At 31.2% G+C, this 23,693-nt stretch overlaps 1 protein-coding gene across 1 annotated transcript; it reads right to left on the bottom strand.

The window, feature by feature from the left end:
* Nucleotides 1–2,305: 2,305 nt before the first annotated feature.
* LOC110639198 (trans-resveratrol di-O-methyltransferase-like) lies at nucleotides 2,306–15,209 on the bottom strand. Its single transcript, XM_058149424.1, has 3 exons — nucleotides 14,642–15,209; nucleotides 4,285–4,505; nucleotides 2,306–2,614 (listed from the first exon to the last, which is right to left on the bottom strand). The coding sequence occupies exons 1-3, from the start codon at nucleotides 15,207–15,209 to the stop codon at nucleotides 2,306–2,308; spliced, it is 1,098 nt and encodes a 365-aa protein (XP_058005407.1).
* Between the last annotated feature and the right edge of the window lie 8,484 nt (nucleotides 15,210–23,693).

The following is a 23,693-nucleotide window of genomic DNA, read 5'->3' as shown; positions in this document are numbered from 1 at the left end:
GTGATCCAAATTTAGTGAAAAATCAAATGTTCCTTTAGTCAAAAGGATTAACATGTCCATTCAAGCCCTCCTAACTAATGCAAAGTTAAATCTACTTACCCTTATTAAGGGACGAGGTGGGGTGCCTAACACCTTCCCCACCCGTTTACGGACCCCGAACCTAGAATCTCTGCCTAGAAGTGGTTTCATCTCAATTTATCTTCATAAATGGTTTTCTTTAATTTCCCTCAAAATTAAAGTGGCGACTCCTCACTCTTTCCCACTTCGGTGAGGGTTCGTTCAGGCGACGCAAAACACCTTGTGACACCCATCACTAAACACACTTCATTTCTTATTTACCAATAACCAAATGGTCACTAATTGACCATTAAAATGTTCCTACACCATTATAGGAGCTAAACTCTAATTTGCTCAAAATCCTAAATTCTCAATTTCTCTATTCTTCCATTAACCTACAATTCAATGTGCTAAATGTTAAGTTCATATCAAGGGCAGCTTATATGCTCATTTAATCCAAAGAAATCATCAAAACTCTAATAAATCCATGGCTGCCAAAAATATAAAGTGAGTACATCAAAGGTTTTCATTTGAATTTCTTATAAATTTCAAGTTAAATCAACTTTCTAGTCATGAATTTAAAGAGAGAGGAAGATATTGGACACCAACCTTATTAAAGCTCCCACTTGAGCTTGTCAATCTTCAAGATTTCTCCCTCTAATGGCTGTCTAAATATGATTTAGGGTGTGAGGATAAATTTTAGTGAAGTGAGGATGAGGTTTTATGGTGTAAAGGGTGAGGTTTTAGCAAAAAAAAGAGAAAGCTTTAATGGAGATAGTGAGGGAAAGAGGGGCTGCCGGAAATTGAAGGAGATGAGCAGAAATTTTTTTTCCATTTTTAACTCCTTTTTTTCCTTTTTAATTGATTTAAAGGTGCTTGTTAAAAGATGATTGGTAGAGCTCTTTTTAAAGACATCATATGATGCCATAATTAAGTATTTTCTTTCATTTTCTTTTCTTCTTTTCTCAACTCATTTTCAATTCAATTTTTAGCAATATTTATTCACATTTTATATTATAATAATTATTTACTTAACTGGACAAGTAGGCCAAAAATCATCTCTGAAGACGAAATGACCAAAATGCCCTCCGTTTGGCTTAACGGCCCAAAATTGTCTGTACCGATTGAAAAATTTTTGTAAGTATTTTCTTGGCATTCTAATGCCATAGAAACCTCAATGACCCTTCTCTGGAGTCCCAAAAATTATTTTATGAATTTTTCCCCAGGTCTAGGGCTCCTAGTTGCGAGAACCGCAACTTCCTACTAGGTTACCCATCGCTTGGGCACCGGCTTATTTAACTTGGTTGTATTTTATTTCTAAAATTTTTTATAAATTTTTCTTATTAATATTTGAGTTAATTATGGTTCCTCACTTTAGTTTAAATATTTTTCCAGGCGTTCTAGCTATCCGGACCGACACCGATCACCGGAACAGTAGAATATACGGAATTGCTACAGGGAGGGTGTTACAATGTGGGGGAGAAAAAAATATATATGTGGTGAATAGCTTTATTATTATTATTATTATTATTATTATTATTATTATTATTATTATACTTAAAAATCGAATTAATTAGTTCTTAACATTTAATTTTGTTACGAAATAAATTTTTTTATTTAAAATGTTGTCAACAATAACAATTAAATATTAATTCCAAATTAGTTAAAGTCGGTCGTATAAATCCTCTTTTACTATTAAACTTTGACAATAGCTCTGCATCAATATTCAAGAATAGCAAATCTTTTAAAACTACATCCCTACACGTTATTTTAAATCCCTCAAGTTATTTTAAGTCTCTCAATTTTCTTACTCGCTCCATTCACTATTAATTCATCACATTTTCATAAATGACACTATTTTATTTTATCCTCAATGTGTACTACATATATCTCTGATGATCGTAGTTAATTGTATTGCCAATTTTATCCATCGTTGCAATACCATATATCAATCTTAACATCAGCTTTTCTGTTGCACTGATTTTGTGAATTTTACTCTTTTATAACTTATCTTGGACTTTATCAGAAAATGTCAAATATATATATATATGGTTAAGTAACATCAAGCCAAATCTTACATACAAGATGGGAAATTAGATGAATCTCTAAAAAAAGATTGGCACATATACTTCAAACTTGAATTCAAAATTAAGTAATAAGAATAATTCAGATATAATCTAATAAAAAACAAAAATATCATAATCATACAAAATAAAAATACACACAAGGATGAAATTAACCAAGCTTACTAAATTGTAGATGAAGGATAAACTTTAATGATAGATCTTAAATCCAGAATTGGGATTATCTTATAATCACTAAAACCAGCATCAGAAAATAGTGTAGCCCATTCTTTCTCGTTTCTCTCTTGACCCATAACCAAGACCATCATTAACATATCAAAGAAGAATTGTGCTTCAATAGAGTCATTATTTCCCTTTTGATTCCCTATTACCATACCTATGATTATCAACTTCCCTCCTTTGCCTTTTATTGCTTCTTTACATCGCTTAAGTATCTTCACACATTCTTCATCGCTCCAGTCATGCAAAATCCACTACTCATCATCAGCAATATATAATTTTGCGATGGTAAACGGTTAAGAGAAGCACGTTGTCATACACGAACTTGCTTCTCTTTATCGTTGAATTTGTTTTTAACCCTCTTTTCATGTTACAAAGAAAGAATTTGGTTTGCATTTATTATTATTATTTTCTTTTACCTTTTCTATCCTCATTCAATTCACTTTTTAATTTGGTTGTTTTTTTTTTTTTTTCCTCTCTTTGCGATTTAATTCATTGTTAATTTTAATGTTAATTATCAACTAATTTAAAAGTGAAATATTATCATACATTAATAATTTATCAAATTTAATTAAAAGATTTCATTAATTTTAATAAAATAAATAATATGTGAAAAATAGTTGATTGGAAGTTAAATTTTTTATAAAATAAAAACAAATAAATAATTAAAAAGTAAAACAATAACAAATTTTGTAAAAAGTTTTCAATCAAGCACTTAATTAGTTTTAACAAATATGGGATCATAAAATTATAAAATAATAAAATTTTTATTAAAGTTATTTATATTTTAAAAAAGTCCCTTCAATAAAAATTTTTTCTAAATTTACTAATATTAACACATTTTAACATTGGGGTGAGATGGAGGGGTGGAGGGAGTGTATTTTAGATTTTCTTAATATTTTACTTTTTAATAAAATTTTATTTTTATTTATTTTGTTTATAATTTTTAAAAAATTTCACTTTCAATCAAATATTTTTATGTGTTATTTATTTATTTTATTTATATTTATTAAAATTGATGAGATCCTTTAATTAAAATTGATAAAGTATTAATGAATTAGAACGATTAAAATTTATTTAAATTTCACTTATCTCTAAAACGATAAATGAATATGCTTATCCTAGCCAAACCTTTTTATTATTATTTGTTTTATTCATATGCATTTTACACGTTTTAAATTTTTAGTTTTTTTTCTTTTAAATTAAAAAAACGTTTTATTGTTAAAGGATGATCTTGTCGACATTTTTTTATATCTAAGGTTTATAAGTTCTGTGGTTATTCTTTTAAAAAAAAATTAAATAATATTTCTCACTGAATAAATTAAACTCTTCATTAATGAATGCAATTAGATTTAAAATTCATTTGGTATGTAGAATTAGACTTGAAAAATGGCAACCAATAATACATAGTGAATCTCAATAAAGAAAAGCAAATAATAATAATAATAATAGAATCATGGAACATAACCTTGGACCAATGACAGGTGGAATTTGGGTGGCTACAGGACAAACACAGCTTCTCTTTTCTCAAGAATAGTCTAATATTCACAATGAAATAGTAGGAATGGCGAAATCGCTCTCTTTACATTTGCTCTACGAGATCAAAATCGGGGCGGGGATTCCCTGTCGGGGTGGAGGGCGAGACAAAATTTTTCACCAGGATTTTTTTTTAATTTATTATTATATCATACAAATTTATTTATTAAAAAATAAATCATAAGTTAAAAATATAAGTTTTAAATATGATCTTAATATTATACATATATAAAAATAAATAATTTTTACTAAAAAATAATAATAAATTATTATTTGGGCAGATTACTTGAATTTAAATAAATCGTATTGCGTTCAAAAATAATTTCTATTCTTTTGAAATATTTAGCAGCTAATGGGGATGAGGAAGATAGAGAACGATAGGACGTGCCTTTAGCAAAATTGTATCTACAGGAAGAACTCCATCAAACATGTCACCTCTAACATATTTCAAATTGTCAGTGCCTTGCAGCCCAGCCACCACATGTGGGAGATCAATTACAAAGCAATCCAAGTGAGGAAATGCTTGAGCTATGGCTTTAGCCACAATCCCTGTTTCACCCCCAACATCAACCAATGACTTCAAGCCCTCGAACACCCCCTTTGATATGCCTTGTGAATGATAGAATGAAATTGATTAATTATAAAAAAAAAAAAAATAAGAAACTCTTCTAGAATAAATCAAGGAATAAGAATAAGCAAAAATTAAGCAATATAACTCTAAAATCAACTTCAACAAAAAAAAAAAAAAGAAATGATATCTTTTTGACATTTTATGATTTAAGATGCAACAGTAATGAAAGACAAAAATAAGAAAATAACTATAAAATGTAAAATTTAATAAGAGTAATCTCATCACAAATATTACAATCTCAATGAAGATGTCATACAAGAAACTCTTGTGATAAGTCAAGACTTCGCCACAAACAAATAATGTTTAATAAGAAATAAGAAGCAGCACTTGCTATTGATTAAAATTCAGAATGTTTTGAGCTTATAAAAGTTAACATTTATATAAGCTAATTACAAGCGCTATAAAAGAAAATAGCAAGGTTACTAAATAGGAAGTTTGAATAGTCTTCTAAATACGAAATAATATTAAATTTTTGAGAAAAAATACTTCAGAAATTTGCCCATAGAGTGATGCATGAATTTGAGGAGATTTGGTGACTTTTCAACCTTATTTCCTTCCTTAATTGAAAGATATTTCAATCTCCTTCTGATTTCTTTAACTTGGTCAATTCAAACAGCAAATAGGGGCCTTTTACACACATATGGGCTTGTTTTCTTTATAATCAGCCCATTATCTTTATTTTAACTTAAGCCTAAATATTTTAGTTTACACCCATCTCACATGCCCCATGGACTTGCCAAGTCCAACCCAACTTTTTTAATTCTGAATACAAGCAAGCAAAGTAATGAGCTTGTTTTTGGACCTAGTCAATGGGCCCTCGTATGTCATGTCATCATGTGGCACATCATCTTCCCCTTGTTGATTAGGATTTACCCTAAAATCCAATTCTTCCCCATACTCAAAATCATCTTCCAAGTAAGGAGAAAGATCCCTCACATTGAAAGTAGAAGAAACATTGTACTCACTGGGCAAATCCACCTTATAGGCATTGTCATTGATCATTGCTACCACATGGAATGGACCATCAGCTTTTAGCAATAGCTTGGACTTCCTCTGATTTGGAAATCTCTCTTTCCTCAAGTGAAGCCACACTAGATCACCTGGTTCAAACCGCACTTGCTTCCTCTTCTTATTAACGGTTTTGCTATATTGTTCATTTTTGGTCTCAATGAGCTTTCTAACTTGCTCATGCATAGACTTCACCATCTTTTCCTTCTTTTCCCCATTAACATTGGCTCTTTCTTGAATAGGAATTGGCATCAAATCCATTGGTGTGATTGAATTGAAGCCATAGACTACTTCAAAAGGAAAGTGATTAGTTGAGCTACGCACACTTCGATTGTAAGTAAATTCAACATAGGCCAAGCATTCATCCCAACTCTTCAACTTCTTCTTGATAACAGTTCTTAGCAAAGTAGAGAGAGTTCTATTCACCACCTCTGTTTGCCTATCTGTTTGAGGATGACAGGCTGTGCTAAAGAGGAGGCGAGTTCCAAGCTTCTTCCACAAAGTCTTCCAAAAATAGCTTAGGGACTTGGCATCACGATCTGAAACAATGCTTCTTGGAATGCCATGCAACCTAACAATTTCCTTAAAGAAAAGGTTAGCAATAAGAGAAGCATCATTAGTTTTATGGCAAGGAACAAAATGAGCCATTTTAGAAAACCGGTTAACAATAACCAATATGGAATCTCTGCCCCTTTGAGTTTTGGGCAAGCCAAGGACAAAATCCATGCTCACATGTTCCCATAGATGATTAGGAATTGGAAGAGGCATATACAGCCCTTGCACCATCTCCTTGCTTTTAGCCTTCTTGTACTGCACACATTTCTACACTACCTTGTGCACATCTTTCATCATACTTGGCCAATAGAAATGCTCCTTTAAGGCTTCCAAAGTCTTCTTTTCACTTAAATGGCTAACAAGACCCCCTCCATGTGCCTCCCTTACTAATAATTCTCTGATAGAACAGTTGGGAATACACAACTTTCCCATTTTAAAGAGGTAGCCATTATGTTGGTAGAATCCCTGAAAGGCTTTCTCTTTGCAAGAATCATAGATAGAAGAAAAGTCTCTATCTTACTTATATTACTCAATCATCAATTCAAATCCCAACAGCTTAGTATTTAGCAAAGAGATTAAGGCATACCTCCTGGATAATGCATCAACCACAATGTTGGAGTGTCCCTTCTTATACTTAATCACATATGAGAATGATTCAAGAAACTCTACCCGTTTGGCATATCGCTTGTTCAGCTTACTTTTTCATTTTAGGTGCTTCAAGGACTCATGGTCTGTGTGGATAACAAACTCTCTTGGCAAGAGGTAGTGTTGCTAAGTCTCTAAGGCACGAACAAGAGCATAGAACTCTTTATCATAGGTTGAGTAGTTCAAACTAGCTCCATTCAACTTTTCATTGAAATGAGCAATGGGACGTCCTTCTTGCATTAGAACAGCCCCGATTCTCACTCCGGAAGCATTGCATTCTACCTCAAAAGTCTTTGAAAAATCCAACAATGCAAGTATTGGAGTAGAGGTCAATTTTGCTTTGATGAGTTCAAAGCTCTTTTGGGTAGCTTCACTCCAATTAAATTTCCCTTCCTTCTTTAAGCATTCTGTTATGGGGGCCATGATGATGCTGAAATTCTTTACAAACCTTCTGTAGAAACAGGCTAGGCCATGAAAGCTTCTCACCTCTGAGATTGTAGTTGGTACTAGCCATTCTGGTATTGCTTGCACATTCTCTTTGTCCACCTCCACGCCATGTTTGGATGCCAAAAAGGCAAGGAATGTGACTTGATCGTGGCAAAAAGTGCACTTTTTTATGTTCGCATATAACTTTTCTTGGCATGGAACTTCAAAAATAGCCCTTAGATGCTTGAGATGATCTTCAAAACTCCTGCTATAAATCAGAATATCATCAAAATAAACAACCACAAATTTGCCAATGAAGTAGTGAGGTACATGGTTCATGAGTCTCATAAAAGTGCTAGGGCAATTAGAAAGGCCAAAAAGCATGACCATCCACTCATACAACCCAAACTTTGTTTTAAAGGCTGTTTTCCATTCATCCTCCTCCTTCATTCGAATCTGATGGTAACCGCTTTTCAGATCAACTTTTGAAAAGATAACAGCACCATGTAACTCATCAAGCATATTGTAACACCCCTATGTTCGGTAGTGCGTTCTACTGTTCCGGTGACCAGTGTTGTCCGGATAGCTAGGATGCCTAGAACTACACTTCGATATGAGTGAGGAGACATAAAATAATGAAATACAAGAAAAGAAAATACAAGAAAAAAAAGGAAAAATAATAGCAAAGAAATGTAACCAAGTTAAGCGAGCCGAGAACCCTAGCGATGGGTGATCATGCAGGAAGTCACGGCGTGGACCGTTGACTAATACTCGGACATGGGAACCACGAAAATTATTTTTAAGACTTAAATAGACACCTATTGAAGTATAAATACTATTAGAAATATCAAAGAAAAATTAATTAATTAGTACAAAGAAAAGTGAGAAATCGAAAAACGGACAAAACCCGGTGTTACAGAAAAATCAGGAATGCAACCCGAACAGGGGCATTATGGGAATTTGACATCCCGAGTTGTCTTTTGACCTAAATGTCCATTGAAAATACATGATATTATATTTGGAAAATGTCATGAAAAATTTAATTAGTGGTACCTAATGTAAATAGTAAAAATGGGATTCAAATTGAGTAATTAACACATTTAAACATATAATATCATTATTTATGGTGAGTGGAGCACTATGGGGTTAAACAACCATTAAATGGGAAAGTGTAAATCCACTAACAAATCTGTAAACTCATCTTCAACCTTCATTCCCTTCCATTGCCGAAGTGAAGATTTCTCCCAAAGAAACTCCATGGCCGCACCATGCATGGAGCTCAAGTTCTCCATGATCAAGCCTTGATTTCTTGCAAGTGTCTTCATGAAAAATGATCCTCACACCATGGACAGTAGATAGGCAGCAAGAAATTAAAGTTTTTGTGGAGTTTTGAAGAATTTTCAAAGTGGTAAGTTTGAGTTTTTTATTATTGTTTTATTAAAGTTTGTTAGGATGTTATGGGTACTTGATTTATGAAGAAATTTTTGAGGTTTGATGTTTAAAGGGGATGTGTACTTTTGGCAACCATGGAAACACTTTGAGGACAGCTTATTCTTGCTTCTAAATGGTAGATTAAAGGATTGATTAAATGTATATGTGTGTAGGAAATTATTTGGGTGATGTATACTTAGTATATGTGAATGTGTATTTGAAATTTGAAGCTTGGGAATTAATGGAATGTAATGCATGAATTGGCAGCCTGGTTGCGTAAACCATAAGGATGTTATTTCATGTTTGGATGATGGAATATTAATGTTGAATTGTGTTAGTTGTGATGGCAGTTTGGGTATATGTGTGATGGTGTGAAGTTGGACATGTAAATGAGCATGAATAGGTAGTTAAATTATTGTAATTGAATTTGACAAATTCTGCACTTAATGGTGTATATTGAATGTGATTGTAAGCTGCCAAAATGATCAATAAAATGTTGTGAGATATGTTTAGGTTAGGGTACAAACCAGAAATGGCATAAAGGTGAAGTTTGGTAAGGGTTAAAGGTGATCTTTGATGAGTATGAATAAAATGTAATAGGGCAGTTTGTGTTTTGGGCTTAGAACCTTAAGTGTGTGGCTCCAATTGGTATGAGACCAATTGGAGGTGAAACTAGGCACAAAATGTGCCAACTTTCATGAAGGAAGCTTGCCAAAATTCTGCTTGCAAGGTAGCTTGAAAAATGACCAAATCCAGATTAAGTGCAAATAAGGCCTGAAAATTTACCATTTGGGCAGCAGTTAGTGTTTAGGCCATAACTCACTCAAAACAGGTCCAATTGACCTAAAATTTTGACCATGAATAGTTAAGACCCATATCTACAAGTCTTATGAAGATACCAAAGCCCAGAAATGACCATAAGCAAGTCAAACAGCTTGCACAAGTTCGGTCCAAAAACTGGCCGAACCAAAATTGACCTAAAGTGACCAATTTTGATGCATTTTGACCAGTAATAGTAAAATGACCATAACTTGGTCTACATAACTCAGAATGACTTGAAATTTTGCCCCGCGTGTAATAAGACATAGGTCTACAAGTTTGTAGTTTTGACCAAAAACCGAGGGAACTAGGTCGTCTGGCTAGTTCAAACTAGTATCCCGGAATCCAGCAAATTGCAAGAAAATGCAAGATACATGGAAATGAATTTGGTAACATGTACCAACCCTAAAAGACTATCGAATGTGACATATTAGTAACATTAAAACCTAATTTACCTAGAATGCATCGAGGGTCAACATATTGGGTTGATTAAGCAAATAATAGAATTCAGCAAATTAATTATCAAGCATTATCGTTAGAGACAGTTTAAATGAGTACTGAAACACCTCAAATTGTGTTTCTCAGTTAGCAAAGACTTAGGGAAAGGGAAGGAAACACTGAGTCAAGGCCAGGAGACAGTTATCAGAGGTTTGTGCACAATAGTTATTTCTTTTGAATTTTTCAATTGAAATAAATTATGATTATTTGTATGTCATTGTTTTAAATTATGTTTGTGCATAATAATTTTTAACTTCTCATTTTCTACTTAAAAATTTAATTGAATATTATAGTTTTAAATTGTGTCCGTGCACAATACTTTTTTATTCACTGCTTTTACTAGCAAATTTATTTGGAGAAATGAGTTATGAATAATTTTTTATTGCTTTGGTTTTGGGAATATTATTTGGAAATTATTGTGTTGCCAACTTTGCAAATGGAAATTTTGAGATAAAATGTGATTTATGGTTTGTATGAAATATTATGATTTGAAATTGTTTTGATTCACACTTGGCATGACATCACATTATGTTCCTCCTCCATTTATGGGGTGAGTGTGATATATTCCTCCCTCTTTGACCTATCAGTCTGGGGTGAGTGTGATAATGTTCCTCCCTCTTTGACTTGCCAGTCTGAGGTGAGTGTGGATGAGTACTCATTATTCAGCTAGCTTCCTCCCTCATTGATTTCGATTATTGGGGTGAGTGTGTCTTGTCGTGGTGTACAACACGGCATGTGTGAAAAAAATTGTGTCATGACCTAAATTGTGATATTGATCGGCAACATTGTATTATTCAGTTATTTGATCAAATTGTGTTATTGATGGGCAAAACTGTGTTATTCAGTTATTTGATCAAATTGTGTTATTGATTAGCAAAACTGTGTTAGTGAGTTATTTGATCAAATTTGTATTATATGAACTTTGTAAATTGTGAAATGGAATTGTGAACTATTTGATTTGTGAATTGTCAATAAAAGATTTATGTATCGCATTTCAAATTGTTATTGTGCACCACTGAGTAAATTTTACTCAGCGATAGCTTTTCATTGCTGTCGCAGGTAGACAGACTGACAGGGCAGCAGACTAGGCTGCTAATACTACACTGAGAGATCATCGGGTATATTGAGTATACCACATTTTGCATTTTGTACTGTAATGTATGTTCATTGTATGTATATATTGTTCTTGGTTTTGAGAAGTTATAAATTAAAATTGTACATTGAAGTTGTAAAGTAAATGATGAGTTATTTTGGCTTGTAAAATTTGTACTGTATTTCTTTAATCTCAGTCTTCGAAAAATTATTGTGGATTTGAGTTGAAAAACGTATTGTGTTGAATTATGTTGGAGTTTGAGATTGAGAAAAATATTGAAGTGCTTTTTACAGGTTTTTGAAGAACTGTTTTGTCCAAAATACAGATGGCACTTTGCCAAAATTTTTACTGAAATTATTAATAATTCAAATGTGTTAGCTCTTTCACTTAAGTTCAAAAAAATTTTTAACACCTGTAAATAGTGCTCACCACTGTAAAAAGAAGCAAGAAAAGTTTTAAAATCCCTTGTAGTGTATTTAATGGGTTATCAGTAGACGAAGTTGGTAATTCATTAGGTATACTACGGGATCATGTTATGCCTTATAGAGGGGTAGGGTGTGACACATATCATCAAGTCTAGGGATGGGATGGCGATACTTTACAGTGATTTTGTTGATGGCCCTACTATCAACACACATGCGCATGGAACCATCCTTTTTGGGCACTAACAAAGCTGGAACAAAGCATGGGCTCATGGACTTACGAACATAGCCCTTTTTCAATAGCTCCATGACTTTCTTATGCAACTTCTTAGTCTCTTCGGGATTGCTTCTATAGGCTGGTCTATTTGGTAATGCCTCTCCAAGAATTAAATCAATCTGATGTTCAATGCCATGAAGGGGATGTTGTCCCTCTGGTAATTCTTCAGGAAAAATATCTTCAAATTCTTCCAATAGTTTGGCCACTATGGGAGGAACTGAAATGTGGTTAGATTCCAGCAATTCTTTAACAATAATAACAAAAACAAAATTGTGGTTAGTGATAGCTTTCAAAACGTCCCCCTTGTTGAGGAACAAACTCTCCGTCTTTTGTTTGTTACTAATAAGCTGCTCTTGATGTATTTGTTGGGGACTAAGAGAGGCTAATACAATTCTTTTCCCATTCTTCATAAAAGAATAAATATTTTTAAAACCATCATGCACAACCCTTCTATCAAATTTCCATGGCCTTCCTAACAACAAATAGCTAGCATTCATGGGCACAATGTTACACTTTCATCTTTATACTTGCCTATGGAGAAAGGAACAACTACTTGCTTAGACACCTTAACATCACCATCATCATTCAACCATTGCAATTTATAAGGATAAGGACGGACTAAGGTGGGCAGATTAAGTTTCTCAACTAAGGTAGTACAAGCAACATTAGTACAACTACTACAATCAATAATGACATTACATAACTTGTTGAGAATAGTGCATTTGGTATGGAAGATGTTCTCTCTTTGCTCTTCCTCTTTTGTTACATTTACACTTAAGGTTCTTCTGTCCACTAACATCTCCCCAACATTAGCATACTCTACTTCCTCATTACCATATGCTTCATGATTCTCTTCCTCTTCGTAAGTGTCATCTTCACTCTCTAGCTCTCATTGGGCTTCCCTCAACACCATTACTCTCTTATTAGGAGATTTTGAAGCAATATGTCCATGGCCAAGGCACTTGAAGCATTTTATGCCTCTACTTCTTTTGGGAGGGGCTGGATCTACTTCCTTCTCCTTGCCCTTGCTTGCAACAACTGGTGCTTTGGCAGAGCTCTCTCCTTTGTCATGCTTCTTCATGCCACCTTTATCACTATTAAGTGGGGTGCTAGTGTTAGAAAGTTTTGTGAATGTTTTGGTAGTAGTGCCCTTGTATCCACCTTTCATTCTTTGCCTTTCAACCTTAATGGCAAGTTGGATCACATCCTGCAAAAACACATATGGTTGCAATTCAACAGTATTAGCAATTTCATAATTCAAACACCCAAGAAAATGGGCAATGGTTTGTTCTTGTGGTTCCCTTACATCACATCTCAACGTCAGCATCTCAAATTCTTTAACATAGTCTTTCACACACATTCCACCTTGGCACAAACTTTGGAGTTTGATATACAACTCCTATTTGTAATATTCAAATACAAATTGCTTCTCCATGATTCTTTTCATATCATGCCAAGTTTATACATCATCAAGCCCATCCCTATGTCATTGAGCCTTTACGTTCTCCCACCATAAGTTTGCATAATCAACAAACTCAATGGCAGCAAGTTTGCACTTCTTTGCTTTGATGTATTCCTGATGCTCAAAGATTTTGTCAACTTTTTGTACCCATTCTAGGTACTCTTCAGGTGAGCTGGTACCTCGAAAGGTTAGAATCTTCATCTTGATGTTGTCTCTTTGGCCATGTGGATGCCTAGGCAGTTACTGATAATAAGCACATTCTTCAACTCCAGGTTCTTCATCATCATCACCACACCCTTGCTGCCTAGGACCATTGCGCTCTCTTTGTGGCTGGAGTGCGACTACTCTTGCCAAAGCTTGTGTGATCTGAGCAATTTGCTCTTGCATTGCATTCTACTATCTTTCAAGTCTTAGCATATGTGCTTGATCCAATATGAGACCTCTTGGAACTGGTGGAGGCACCTCTCCTTCATCAGACATGTTGCTATCACAATCAAACTCACTAAGTGTTTCACTCGGTTAAAGGACAGGTTGGTTCACTCCCTCATGTGTTTGCACTCTAAAGGCTACAAAGTGCTGTTTAACGAAGGCTCTGATACCAAACTGATGTGCCTTGTGAAGGAGAGAATGAAATTGATTAGTTATAAAAAAATAAGAAATTCTTCTGGAATGAATCGAGGAACAAGAATAAGCAAAAAATTAAGCAACATAACACCAAAATCAACTTCAACAAAAAAAAAAAAAGAAAGGATTTCTTTTTGGTATTTTATGATTTAAGATGCAACAGTAATGAAAGACAAAAATAAGAAGATAACTATAGAATGTAAAATTTGATAAGAGTAATATCGCCACAAAGATTACAATCCCAACAAAGACGTTGCACAAGGAACTCTTGTGATAAGTCAAGACTTCGCCACAAACAAATAATGTTTGATAAGAAAGAAGAAGTAGTACTTGCTATTGATTAAAATTTAGAATGCTTTGAGCTTACAAGAGTTGACATTTATATAGGCTAATTACAAGCACTATAAAGAAAAATAGTAAGTTTATTAAATAGGAAGTTTGAATAGTCTTCTAAATAGAAAATAATATTGAATTTTTGAGAAAAAAATATTTTAGAAATCTGCCCATAGAGTGATGCAAGAATTTGAGGAGATTTTGTGACTTTTCAACCTTATTTCCTTCCTTAATTAAAAGATATTTTAATCTCATTCTGATTTCTTTGACTTGGTCAATTCCAAACAGCAAATAGGGGCCTTTTACACACATATGGGTTTGTTTTTCTTCATAATCAATCCATTATCTTTATTTTAACTTAAGCCCAAACATTTTAGTTTACACCCATCTCACATGCCACATGGACTTGCCAAGTCCAACCCAACTTCTTTAATTCTGAATACAAGCAAGCAAAATAATGAGCTTGCTTTTGAACCTAGTCAATGGGCCCTCGTATGTCATGTCATCATGTGGCACATCACCTTTGCACTCATTGATCACCACACTCATAACCAGCCGAGCATCACTAGCCATAGCTTCATTAAACAAATTGTTGATCTTCGGTTCATGGCCAGCATAGTCCCAAAGCGTCATCCCATAAGTCGTACCAAATGGGCTAGGATCATTATTTAGGAACCAAGTGCTCATGTAATGCCATGGTGCTGTTAAAATAGGATCAAGCATAGCCATCAAGAATGAAGTCACACACAAGGGGTTGTCCTTAAGAAGGAGATGAGATGCATTGGTGAGAACAAACCCTTCTTGATCATTTTCACTAAGCTTTGCTCGAGCAAAGAAAGCAGAGTGAACCAAAATTCGCATCAGGCGAGGGACACAACGGGCTTTGGCTGGGTGGACAGGTAGGGCAGAGATGAGCCCGGGGAGGGTGATGGGTTTGCCATGGTTGTGGATAGCATCTGGGATTCCTAGCTGAATTGCACATTTAAGGGACATGGAATTGATGAATTTAAAGATGTGGTTCCATACGTGGGCTTGAGCTTCAAGAAGAAGCTTAGCGTCGTGGCTTCCATCAACCAGATTATTAATCATCCTCAAGCTTTCTTAAGGAGGTGTTTAATTATATTTTTCGTGTGATTGATATAATATTCAGCAAACTATATAGAGTGTCCTGGTGTTGGAATTAGAAAAAAAAAAAAATAATTAATTAGGTACAAATATCAATTCTCTTCCATTGCTCTTAAAAAAAAAGTTAGCTTTAAAAAAAATTCCGTTGAACTCTTTAGCTATGATTTATTATAATAATGATAACATATTTAAGAAAATAGATTAAAAAATAATAAATAATTTATTAATTACTTGTTATAGCATTTGGTGCGGTAGAGATAAAATGTGCTCTGATACTGAGATTGGGGATTGTCTAGCAAATTATAGGGAGGGCGGGTGCTATGGCTATTGAATTTGTTAATGTTGTAAATGCTGATCATAGTTCGGTCCAGCTGCACTATGATATTCTCAATATCAATATGCTCAAGTGATCTCCTTCTGCTTTAGGAAAATTTTAAAATACAACCATTATATCTTTAACTTCAAATTTTCTTAATTTCCATTTGAATAAAAAATTTCATAAAATGATCTATTTTTACAGTACCTCTCCTTAAAGTGAAAATGAAATTCACTTTTTTTTTTCCTTTCTATTCACTTAGATATCCTTCGTTTCATTTATTTAATTCGAATCCTCCTTTTCTTTCATAAAAAGAAAAGAAAAATGATCTTCTTTGATAAATTCCTCTTGTTTCTTTTTAGTCCCTTTCATTTTGAAAGTTTTTTTTATTATTATTTCTACATCTATTTCTTTCTCCCTTTCTTTATTTTTGAGATTTCTTTTTGTTTCTTAATAAAAATGAGTAGCACCATTGATATGAGTACTATTATAATCAACAATTAGAATTATGAGAATGGTAAAATTAAATGTTGATACCAGTAAATTTAGGAATGGGAGGATTGGTTTTGGAGTAGTCTTTAGAAATGACGAGGAAATCCTTACTCGTGCAGCGAAATGCATTGTTGGTGATTAATCCTCTGAAATTGTAGAAGATTATGCTTTGGCCTATGCGGTGTAATTGGCTTTTTATAAATCTAATATATAATCTAATATATAAGTCACACGTGTTTGTGTCATTTGTATAATGTCGAGTAGAGTTCTATTCAAATCTTGACAATAGAATTGATAAGCATGCCAAATCGGGTGGGCCTTGGCATTAGATAGTTTCAGAGTCCATGTTATTTGGATTTTTTTAAATTATTAAAAAATAAATGCAAACATACATAAATTCCCCAAAAAAATCATTTTAACGATTTTGAATTATACATCATGTCTGATTGAGTTTAACGGTTGCAGATCATTTCGGACAAAATATTAACTTTATTAAAAGTTTAATTTTTTTATTAATTTATTTTCTAAATTATTTTAAACATGTTAATTTTATATTAAATTATGTGGATTTTCAGGTTTATTTTTAATTGTATTTTTTTATGTCATTTAAATTTGAATTATTTCAAGTTTTGTTAATTGAAATTGGCTGTGTATCATTTTACATCACACATATTCAAATTGAATTAGTGCCTGTTTAGCACTAAATTTAAAAAGTAAAATTATTTTTTTAATAAAAATATTATTTTAAATACAGAAAGAAAAAATAATTTAAAAAAAAATTATTTTATTATTTTAATATTTTTATAATTAAAATTTATTAAATTTAATTTTAAATTATTTTTAATATTTTTTAACTAATATATTTAAAAAAATAATTTTCTTAACAATATTTTTAACAGCAATACCTTTAATACCTTTATAAGAAAAAAAATTTTTACTTATCGGTTTGTCCCTATTTTTTATAAAATTTTTAAATGCAACGTGTATATATATATGCAATCAATGCAAATCTCAAGTTGCTCGACTCCTTCGCCAGCCCTTCAAGTCTCAAGCTCCCGTGACTCGATGCAAATGCATTCGGTGCATGTACCTATAATAAATATATTTTTATAGTTAATTATAATGAAATTTATATGAAATTTACTATAAACTGTTGTACGTAAAAAGATCCTATTCTAAGATCTTTCACCACGGTTAACCGTATAGATATAGGACTTTTTCTCCAGATTTCTTTTTTTTTTCAATTTTTTTTCTTTGATCTCCTATTTAGGTAATCATTATTGAGTGAACAATATAGATACATGACTTTTTCTCCAGAATTTCTTTCTTTCTTTTTTTTTTTTTTTTGATCTTTATCTCCTATTTGAGTGATCATTGGTGAGTGAACAATATAGATACAGGACTTTTTCTCCAGAATTCCTTTCTTTTTTCCATTTTTTTTCTTTCTTTGATCTCCTATTTGAGTGATCATTGGTGAGTGAACAGTAGAGATAGAGGACTTTTTCTCCAGAATTCCTTTCTTTTTTGTTTTTTTTTTTCTTTCTTTGATCTCCTATTTGGGTGATCATTGATGAGTGAACAGTATAGATACAGGACTTTTTCTCCAGAATTCCTTTTTTTTTTTTTTTCTTTCTTTGATCTTCTGCTTGGGTGATCATTGGTAAGTGTTTTCCCTAGTAGCAACTCTCCTTCTTTTTCTTCTTCTTTTTCTTTTTCTTTTTCTTCTTCTTTTTCTTTTTCTTTTTCTTTTTAAAAATTTTTAAATTTACATATGTTTGCAATAAATTTTAGCTATATTTACTCAGATGTATAATTGTCAATAAATTTTGAATTAATGAATCTTCAAATATGTTATTGTTTATAAGTACACTTAATAGTTACAATTGCCTCTCCATCACCCTTTGCCTCTTCATCAGTTACTCCACACTCCATGCATGTAAAGTTATACAATTCACCTTTCCTATATGAATCCAAAAGTTACAAGAAGTCTTCAACAATTGCTATCTTTCCTTAGTTATTCCTTTGCAAATGACTTATAATCTCAATCTTCTTCTTCTCATTGCTATTTTGGTAGCAACTAGCTGGGGCCATGGTACGTCCCTTGGCCTCCAGCTCAAATGTCAAAGTTAGATGAACAATTATCAGGTTGCCGAGACTCTTTGATCCAACTTCAAGCTTGCACCGGAAGTATAGTTTTTTTTTTTTTCTGCCTCAACAGTGAGACAGACTTAGACAATGATGTTAATTCTCCTCCATCGCTACTGCATGTGGTGGTGCCTAATTAAGTTGTTTCAAACTAGTCTTTATTCCTGAGCAGAGTTTCATATTTGGTAGTTTAGTGAAAGATAATATTAATTAATGAAGCAGTGCCTATAAATATTATTTTAGTCCTTTGGGGCGTCATTTTAGGATGCTTAATTCCTATGTAATCCTATGAGTAATTTCATATATTATCTTTGATAGTCACTCTTTAATGCCTTCAATATATTTTTTTTTTTACCAAAACAAAAATTTAAAAGCATCAGTTTCACTATATTTTATTATCCATCTATCGACCTTCTACTTAGCAACTCTTATGAATTATAAACATTTTTTTTACAATTTTTTTTATTTTTTTAACAATTAACCATTTTTCTTTTAAATTTAAAAATTATTATTTATTTTTAGTTAAATATGAATTTTTAATAAAATATTTAATTAAACTAATTTAATAAATTTATAATATGTCTAATTAATTAATTTATAAATATTAAAATCTACCAAAAAATAACTATCACGTATTTTTAACTATTTTACATCCAATTTATATATATATATATATATATATAAATAATTATCTTATATATAAAAAATAAACTAAATTAAATTATTAATAATATAAATTCGCGCATATAATACTAGTTTTATATATATTTCATGCAATTCATTTTTAGCTCTACTTAAGGTATACTAATTAATTCAGTATTTTGTAATTAACAATTAAAAGTTTTAAAGCTACTCCTCATTAATAATAATCTATTCTTGGTTTAGTAAGTCCAAATTAAGAAAAGCCAGACTTTTTATATTAAGATAATAAAATGTTATAAGTAGATTAATATTTGATTGATTTTATAAATGAAAAAAAAATTATTTAAAATAAATCAAAAATTATAAGTAAGAGTATGATTTATTTATTTATTTTAAAATTACTCTTTTACTAAGTAAATGATTATATTATTTTTATAATTTTAAAAAATAGTAATAATATTTGCATTTTAACAATTGTAAGGCTAAATGATATATTCTTTTTAGTAATTTTGATAAAGTAAGATCTTTTCAAACACCTTTTAATTAAATATTTAAATTATTAAAAATTTAATTTTAAATAATTATATTAAATAATTACTTATTTATTTTTAAATTATAAAAATACTATTTAAATCGAAAATTAAAATAGTAAATAGACAAGTTAAACACTCTCATAATTCAGACTTAATTAATAGATAATTGTGAGGAACATTTTTTAATGTATAAAGTGTCATCCATCATGCTTTGTTGTTTTTTTTTTTTAATGGACAACAATGGTGAATCTTATATACACAAGTAAGGAAAATAAATATAAAAATAAATAAAATGATTTTTTTTTATATCCTGCTTTCAAATCTTGGCATTGAAGCAGTCAGATACTTTCAGTGTCAAATTTCCCAACGGAATAAATAAAACCCAATATATATATATATATATATATATATATATATATATATCCCAACAAGATGATGAAATTAAATTGTCATCCAAATCAGCAATTTACGTTGATAAGAACAAAGCTAAGTTTAAGTGGTTTAACTTATAATAAAAAATATTTTTTAATGATAATTAAGCATGTGAGCATTAATATATATTATAATTGAGAGAAATTGAATTTTCTTTTATTATTATTATTATTATTATTATTATTATTATTATTATTATTATTATTTTACTGATATGCATGTTAAACGTTTCGAATTTTTAATTACTTTTATTTTAAATTAAAAGACAAATATTATTTACTACAAGATTTTTTCTATTTATATAAGATTTTTTAATTTATAATCCGAAAAAATCTATTTGTAAAATTATTTATAAATGGAATAAGTTGGTTTCTAAAAATTTTATTGTAATTCTTATACACACATATTTACAAACGGAACTTCTTATTCAATGTATTTCTAATCCATTTGTAAATTGCTAACAAAAAAATTTAATATGTTTTCATTTTAAAAAAGGAAATAAAAAAATAGTAATGAATTTTGAATCTGTTGATGAAACTGTACATATTTTTAAAAATATATAGAAAAAAGAAAAAAATTTGACATAATATCAATTTATTAATAAAAAGTATTTACGACTCTAATATTATTAAAACTAATTTACCATTACAAACTATAAACAATAATTTATACAAATATATTATAAAAAAATTAATAGAAAATTGTTGGAGCATGATCTTATCAGCATTTTTTTTACATAGGAGGGTTTACAATTATAAGTTGGAGCTATGGGAGTTTTTCCTGTTCTCTCTTAAAAAAATAAATAAATAATATTTCTCACTGAACAAATTAAACTCTCCATTAGGGGTTGGGAGGTTAAGATAGTTCACATCTATGGAGAGGCCAACATGGGTGCAAATGCGTTGGCAAGTTATGCATCTCCGATTCCAATTGGAGCTCATGTTTTCCTGTCTCCTCCGAGAAGCTACGCTGCGTGGAAAAATATGGAAAAAAAATGTAGAAACGGATATGAGGAAATCACATTTTAAAAATATAAAAAATAAAAATATGAGGAAACACGTAAAATATATAAGGGTATATTTATAAATATTGAATAAAATAATATATAAATAAATTAAATATATAAATTTAATTTAAAATTAATAAAGCTATAATATCGATAATTTAATTATGTTTAACTTATCATTATTAGCATTTTTATTTATTTTTATTGTCAAAATAAGAAAAAAAAATAGAAATTAAAAAGGAACCAATCTAAGGACTAATTAAAAACCCAGAAAGTACATGATATTACCCTTCTCTCCCTCACGTCTTCCACTTCTCGTCAACTCCCCTACCCACTATGAACTTCACTGACGAGATTCAGACCACTCTCTGACACCAGCGAAGCAGTTGACTAATCCAGCAAGCTCAGACACAAGAGAAGATGGGATTAATGGTGGCTTTAAATAGCTTTATGATGGGTTTTGCGGGGAGGATCAACAAACACCAATCATAAGCTAGGAGCAATTTCCGGCCGTCAAAAACGCATTTCCACCTTTTGAATTTTTTTGGATAAGAACCTAAAATGTGTCATGGCCGTGTCTCACCATTTTTAAAATGGGAAACACCAATGATTGGCATTGTCATGCTTCACAACCGAGAGGGTTATGGCCTTTACTAAAGCATGATTGTGTGCATATGACTTACGTTAGAGCTGTTGGTGTTATTCAGTTTGGTTTGAGCTCCTTATTAAGAAAAGAAAAAAAAAATCACCATCATCAATGGTGTTATAATGCAATTAAATTTAAACTCATTTGTTATGAGACTCTAAATTTGACTCACAATAGCTTATTATTTGACTTAAAGTATCATGCTAGAAGATTGCCACTTGGCACATTTGATTTAAAATACCATATTAAAATATTGTCACTTGCCTTAATTTAGTAATGATCAGTGCCATTATATAATAAAAGATTGTGATTATTAAGAAGACAGACTCTCATCAGCTTTGTTAGTTGCTCTTTTCTTCTTTAGCTCTCATCCTTTAAGAACTAGAGGCTGTCTATAACACTCTAACCCTTTCCTTAAACTCATCTTTTCTTGTATCTCAAGACCATAGAGTTTAGCCAATCGAAACTCTAAACCATCATACTAATATATAACAATCAACAACCATATGAATCCTAATATTACTTACAAAATTAGTGCATCGGAAGAGGTGAATGTAGACTTAGTGAATGAATAAATAAATAATAGGGGAAAACAGATAAGGGTTAGATAATAATAATAATAATAATAATAAATTGCTCAAGTGAATAAATATCATCCATCTCAATAACATTTCATACTCTATGTCAATAACCGTAAATCATTAAAAAATATATAATTCAAATAATCATTTTCCTCCTTTATATACTCGTACATGTATCCTTCTAATCTCCTAGCGTCTTGGGCTGTATGACGCCTCACAACCCAAGAACAAGCACCCACTTTTTTAGAGTATTTTTTAGATCAAGGTTTCAAACCCGGTCCAATCATTAAACTAGTAAAGACAGAGACTAAGGGTTTATGGTTCAACTAAGATCGAATGAAGGTTTTAACAGTATTGTATTAAATAAATATTATAAAATTAATAATAATAATATAGAAAGATAATTCAGTCATCCAAATTAAAATAATAATATAATAAATTATTGACATCATTAATTTTTCAAATCGTAAATGGATGAAACTAAGAATTTTCAATTTTCTTTATAATACTTGCAGGTTAATAATTATTTTAAATTATTATAAATAATTTAAATTATTAAAAGAAATAATTTTATATAATTAGATATATATGTATATATATGTTTCATGTGGTTATTTTTTAAAATTAAAATCATTCTAAAATAATATAAATAATAGAAGAAGTTTTTATTTTATAAATAAAAAATAAAGTGAAAGTAAAATATTAAAAGAAAATAAAATAAAGCAAAAGAAGTAGAAAGTTGGAAGCAGAGGAAATTTCCAAAGCCAAAATGGATCGGTTTATATCTATATATATTATATGTAAAAAAATGATAAAAAGTTATGGTACTTCAAATGGTTACTTGGCGTAAGTATGCACCCCACATCTTAGGTTACCCAGCTGAGTTTCTGGTTCGCCGGTTACCTGACCGGTTTAAACCGCCCCTTACTAGTTTTCTATGATTAAGGTTTAATCATTAAACCAAGCCTAACCAAATTACAATTCTCGATTAACTCAATCGGGAGCACCAGTCTGATTTGAATTTGATAACCAGGCTTAAGACTCAAATCAACAATGCTTTAAGGTAAGATTTTCCTTTGACGGTCTACCAAGTTGACAAGGTATTGTTGCCTGCGGAGTTTGTAGAGTTAAGGCACAACGGTGGGAGGGCCCTGCCAGCCAAGACTTCATCCGGTGGGTCAATAATTAAGACACTAATCTAATTATTTTTTTTGCTGTTAACAATAGTAGCTCCACAGACAACGCCTAGCTAAGGCCCAGATGGAAGGAATAATGTAGCTTTGGGGTTTGTTTTTTGGGGTGGGGCTAGCATGTGCATGGATGGGAGTTATTTCTTGAGACAGGGTTGAACAAAGTGTTCTGTTTTTGCTTTATTACTTCACTTCTGTAGGTTTTCATGTTCTTGTGTTATTTATAATTTGTATCGCTCTCTTGTCTTTTTGTTTAGATGCAAATTAATATGAACTCAAGATACAATATATTTAATTCATTTAGTGTAACAATTAATCAATTTCATCATAATTTTTTTTAGTGGGCAATGGAGTATTCTAGATATAAGGATTTTTTATGATATAATATGAAGGATATCTAGCTTAATAAGTCATTAATTAGGAGGATATCTATCTTAATAATTTACCATTAAGGTAATATATTAG

This window comes from Hevea brasiliensis, chromosome 7 (assembly GCF_030052815.1).
Source record: "Hevea brasiliensis isolate MT/VB/25A 57/8 chromosome 7, ASM3005281v1, whole genome shotgun sequence".
Classification (NCBI taxonomy): domain Eukaryota; kingdom Viridiplantae; phylum Streptophyta; class Magnoliopsida; order Malpighiales; family Euphorbiaceae; genus Hevea; species Hevea brasiliensis.
Note: the sequence above shows the minus strand (reverse complement) of the source record. Positions and strands in the feature narration are given on the sequence as shown.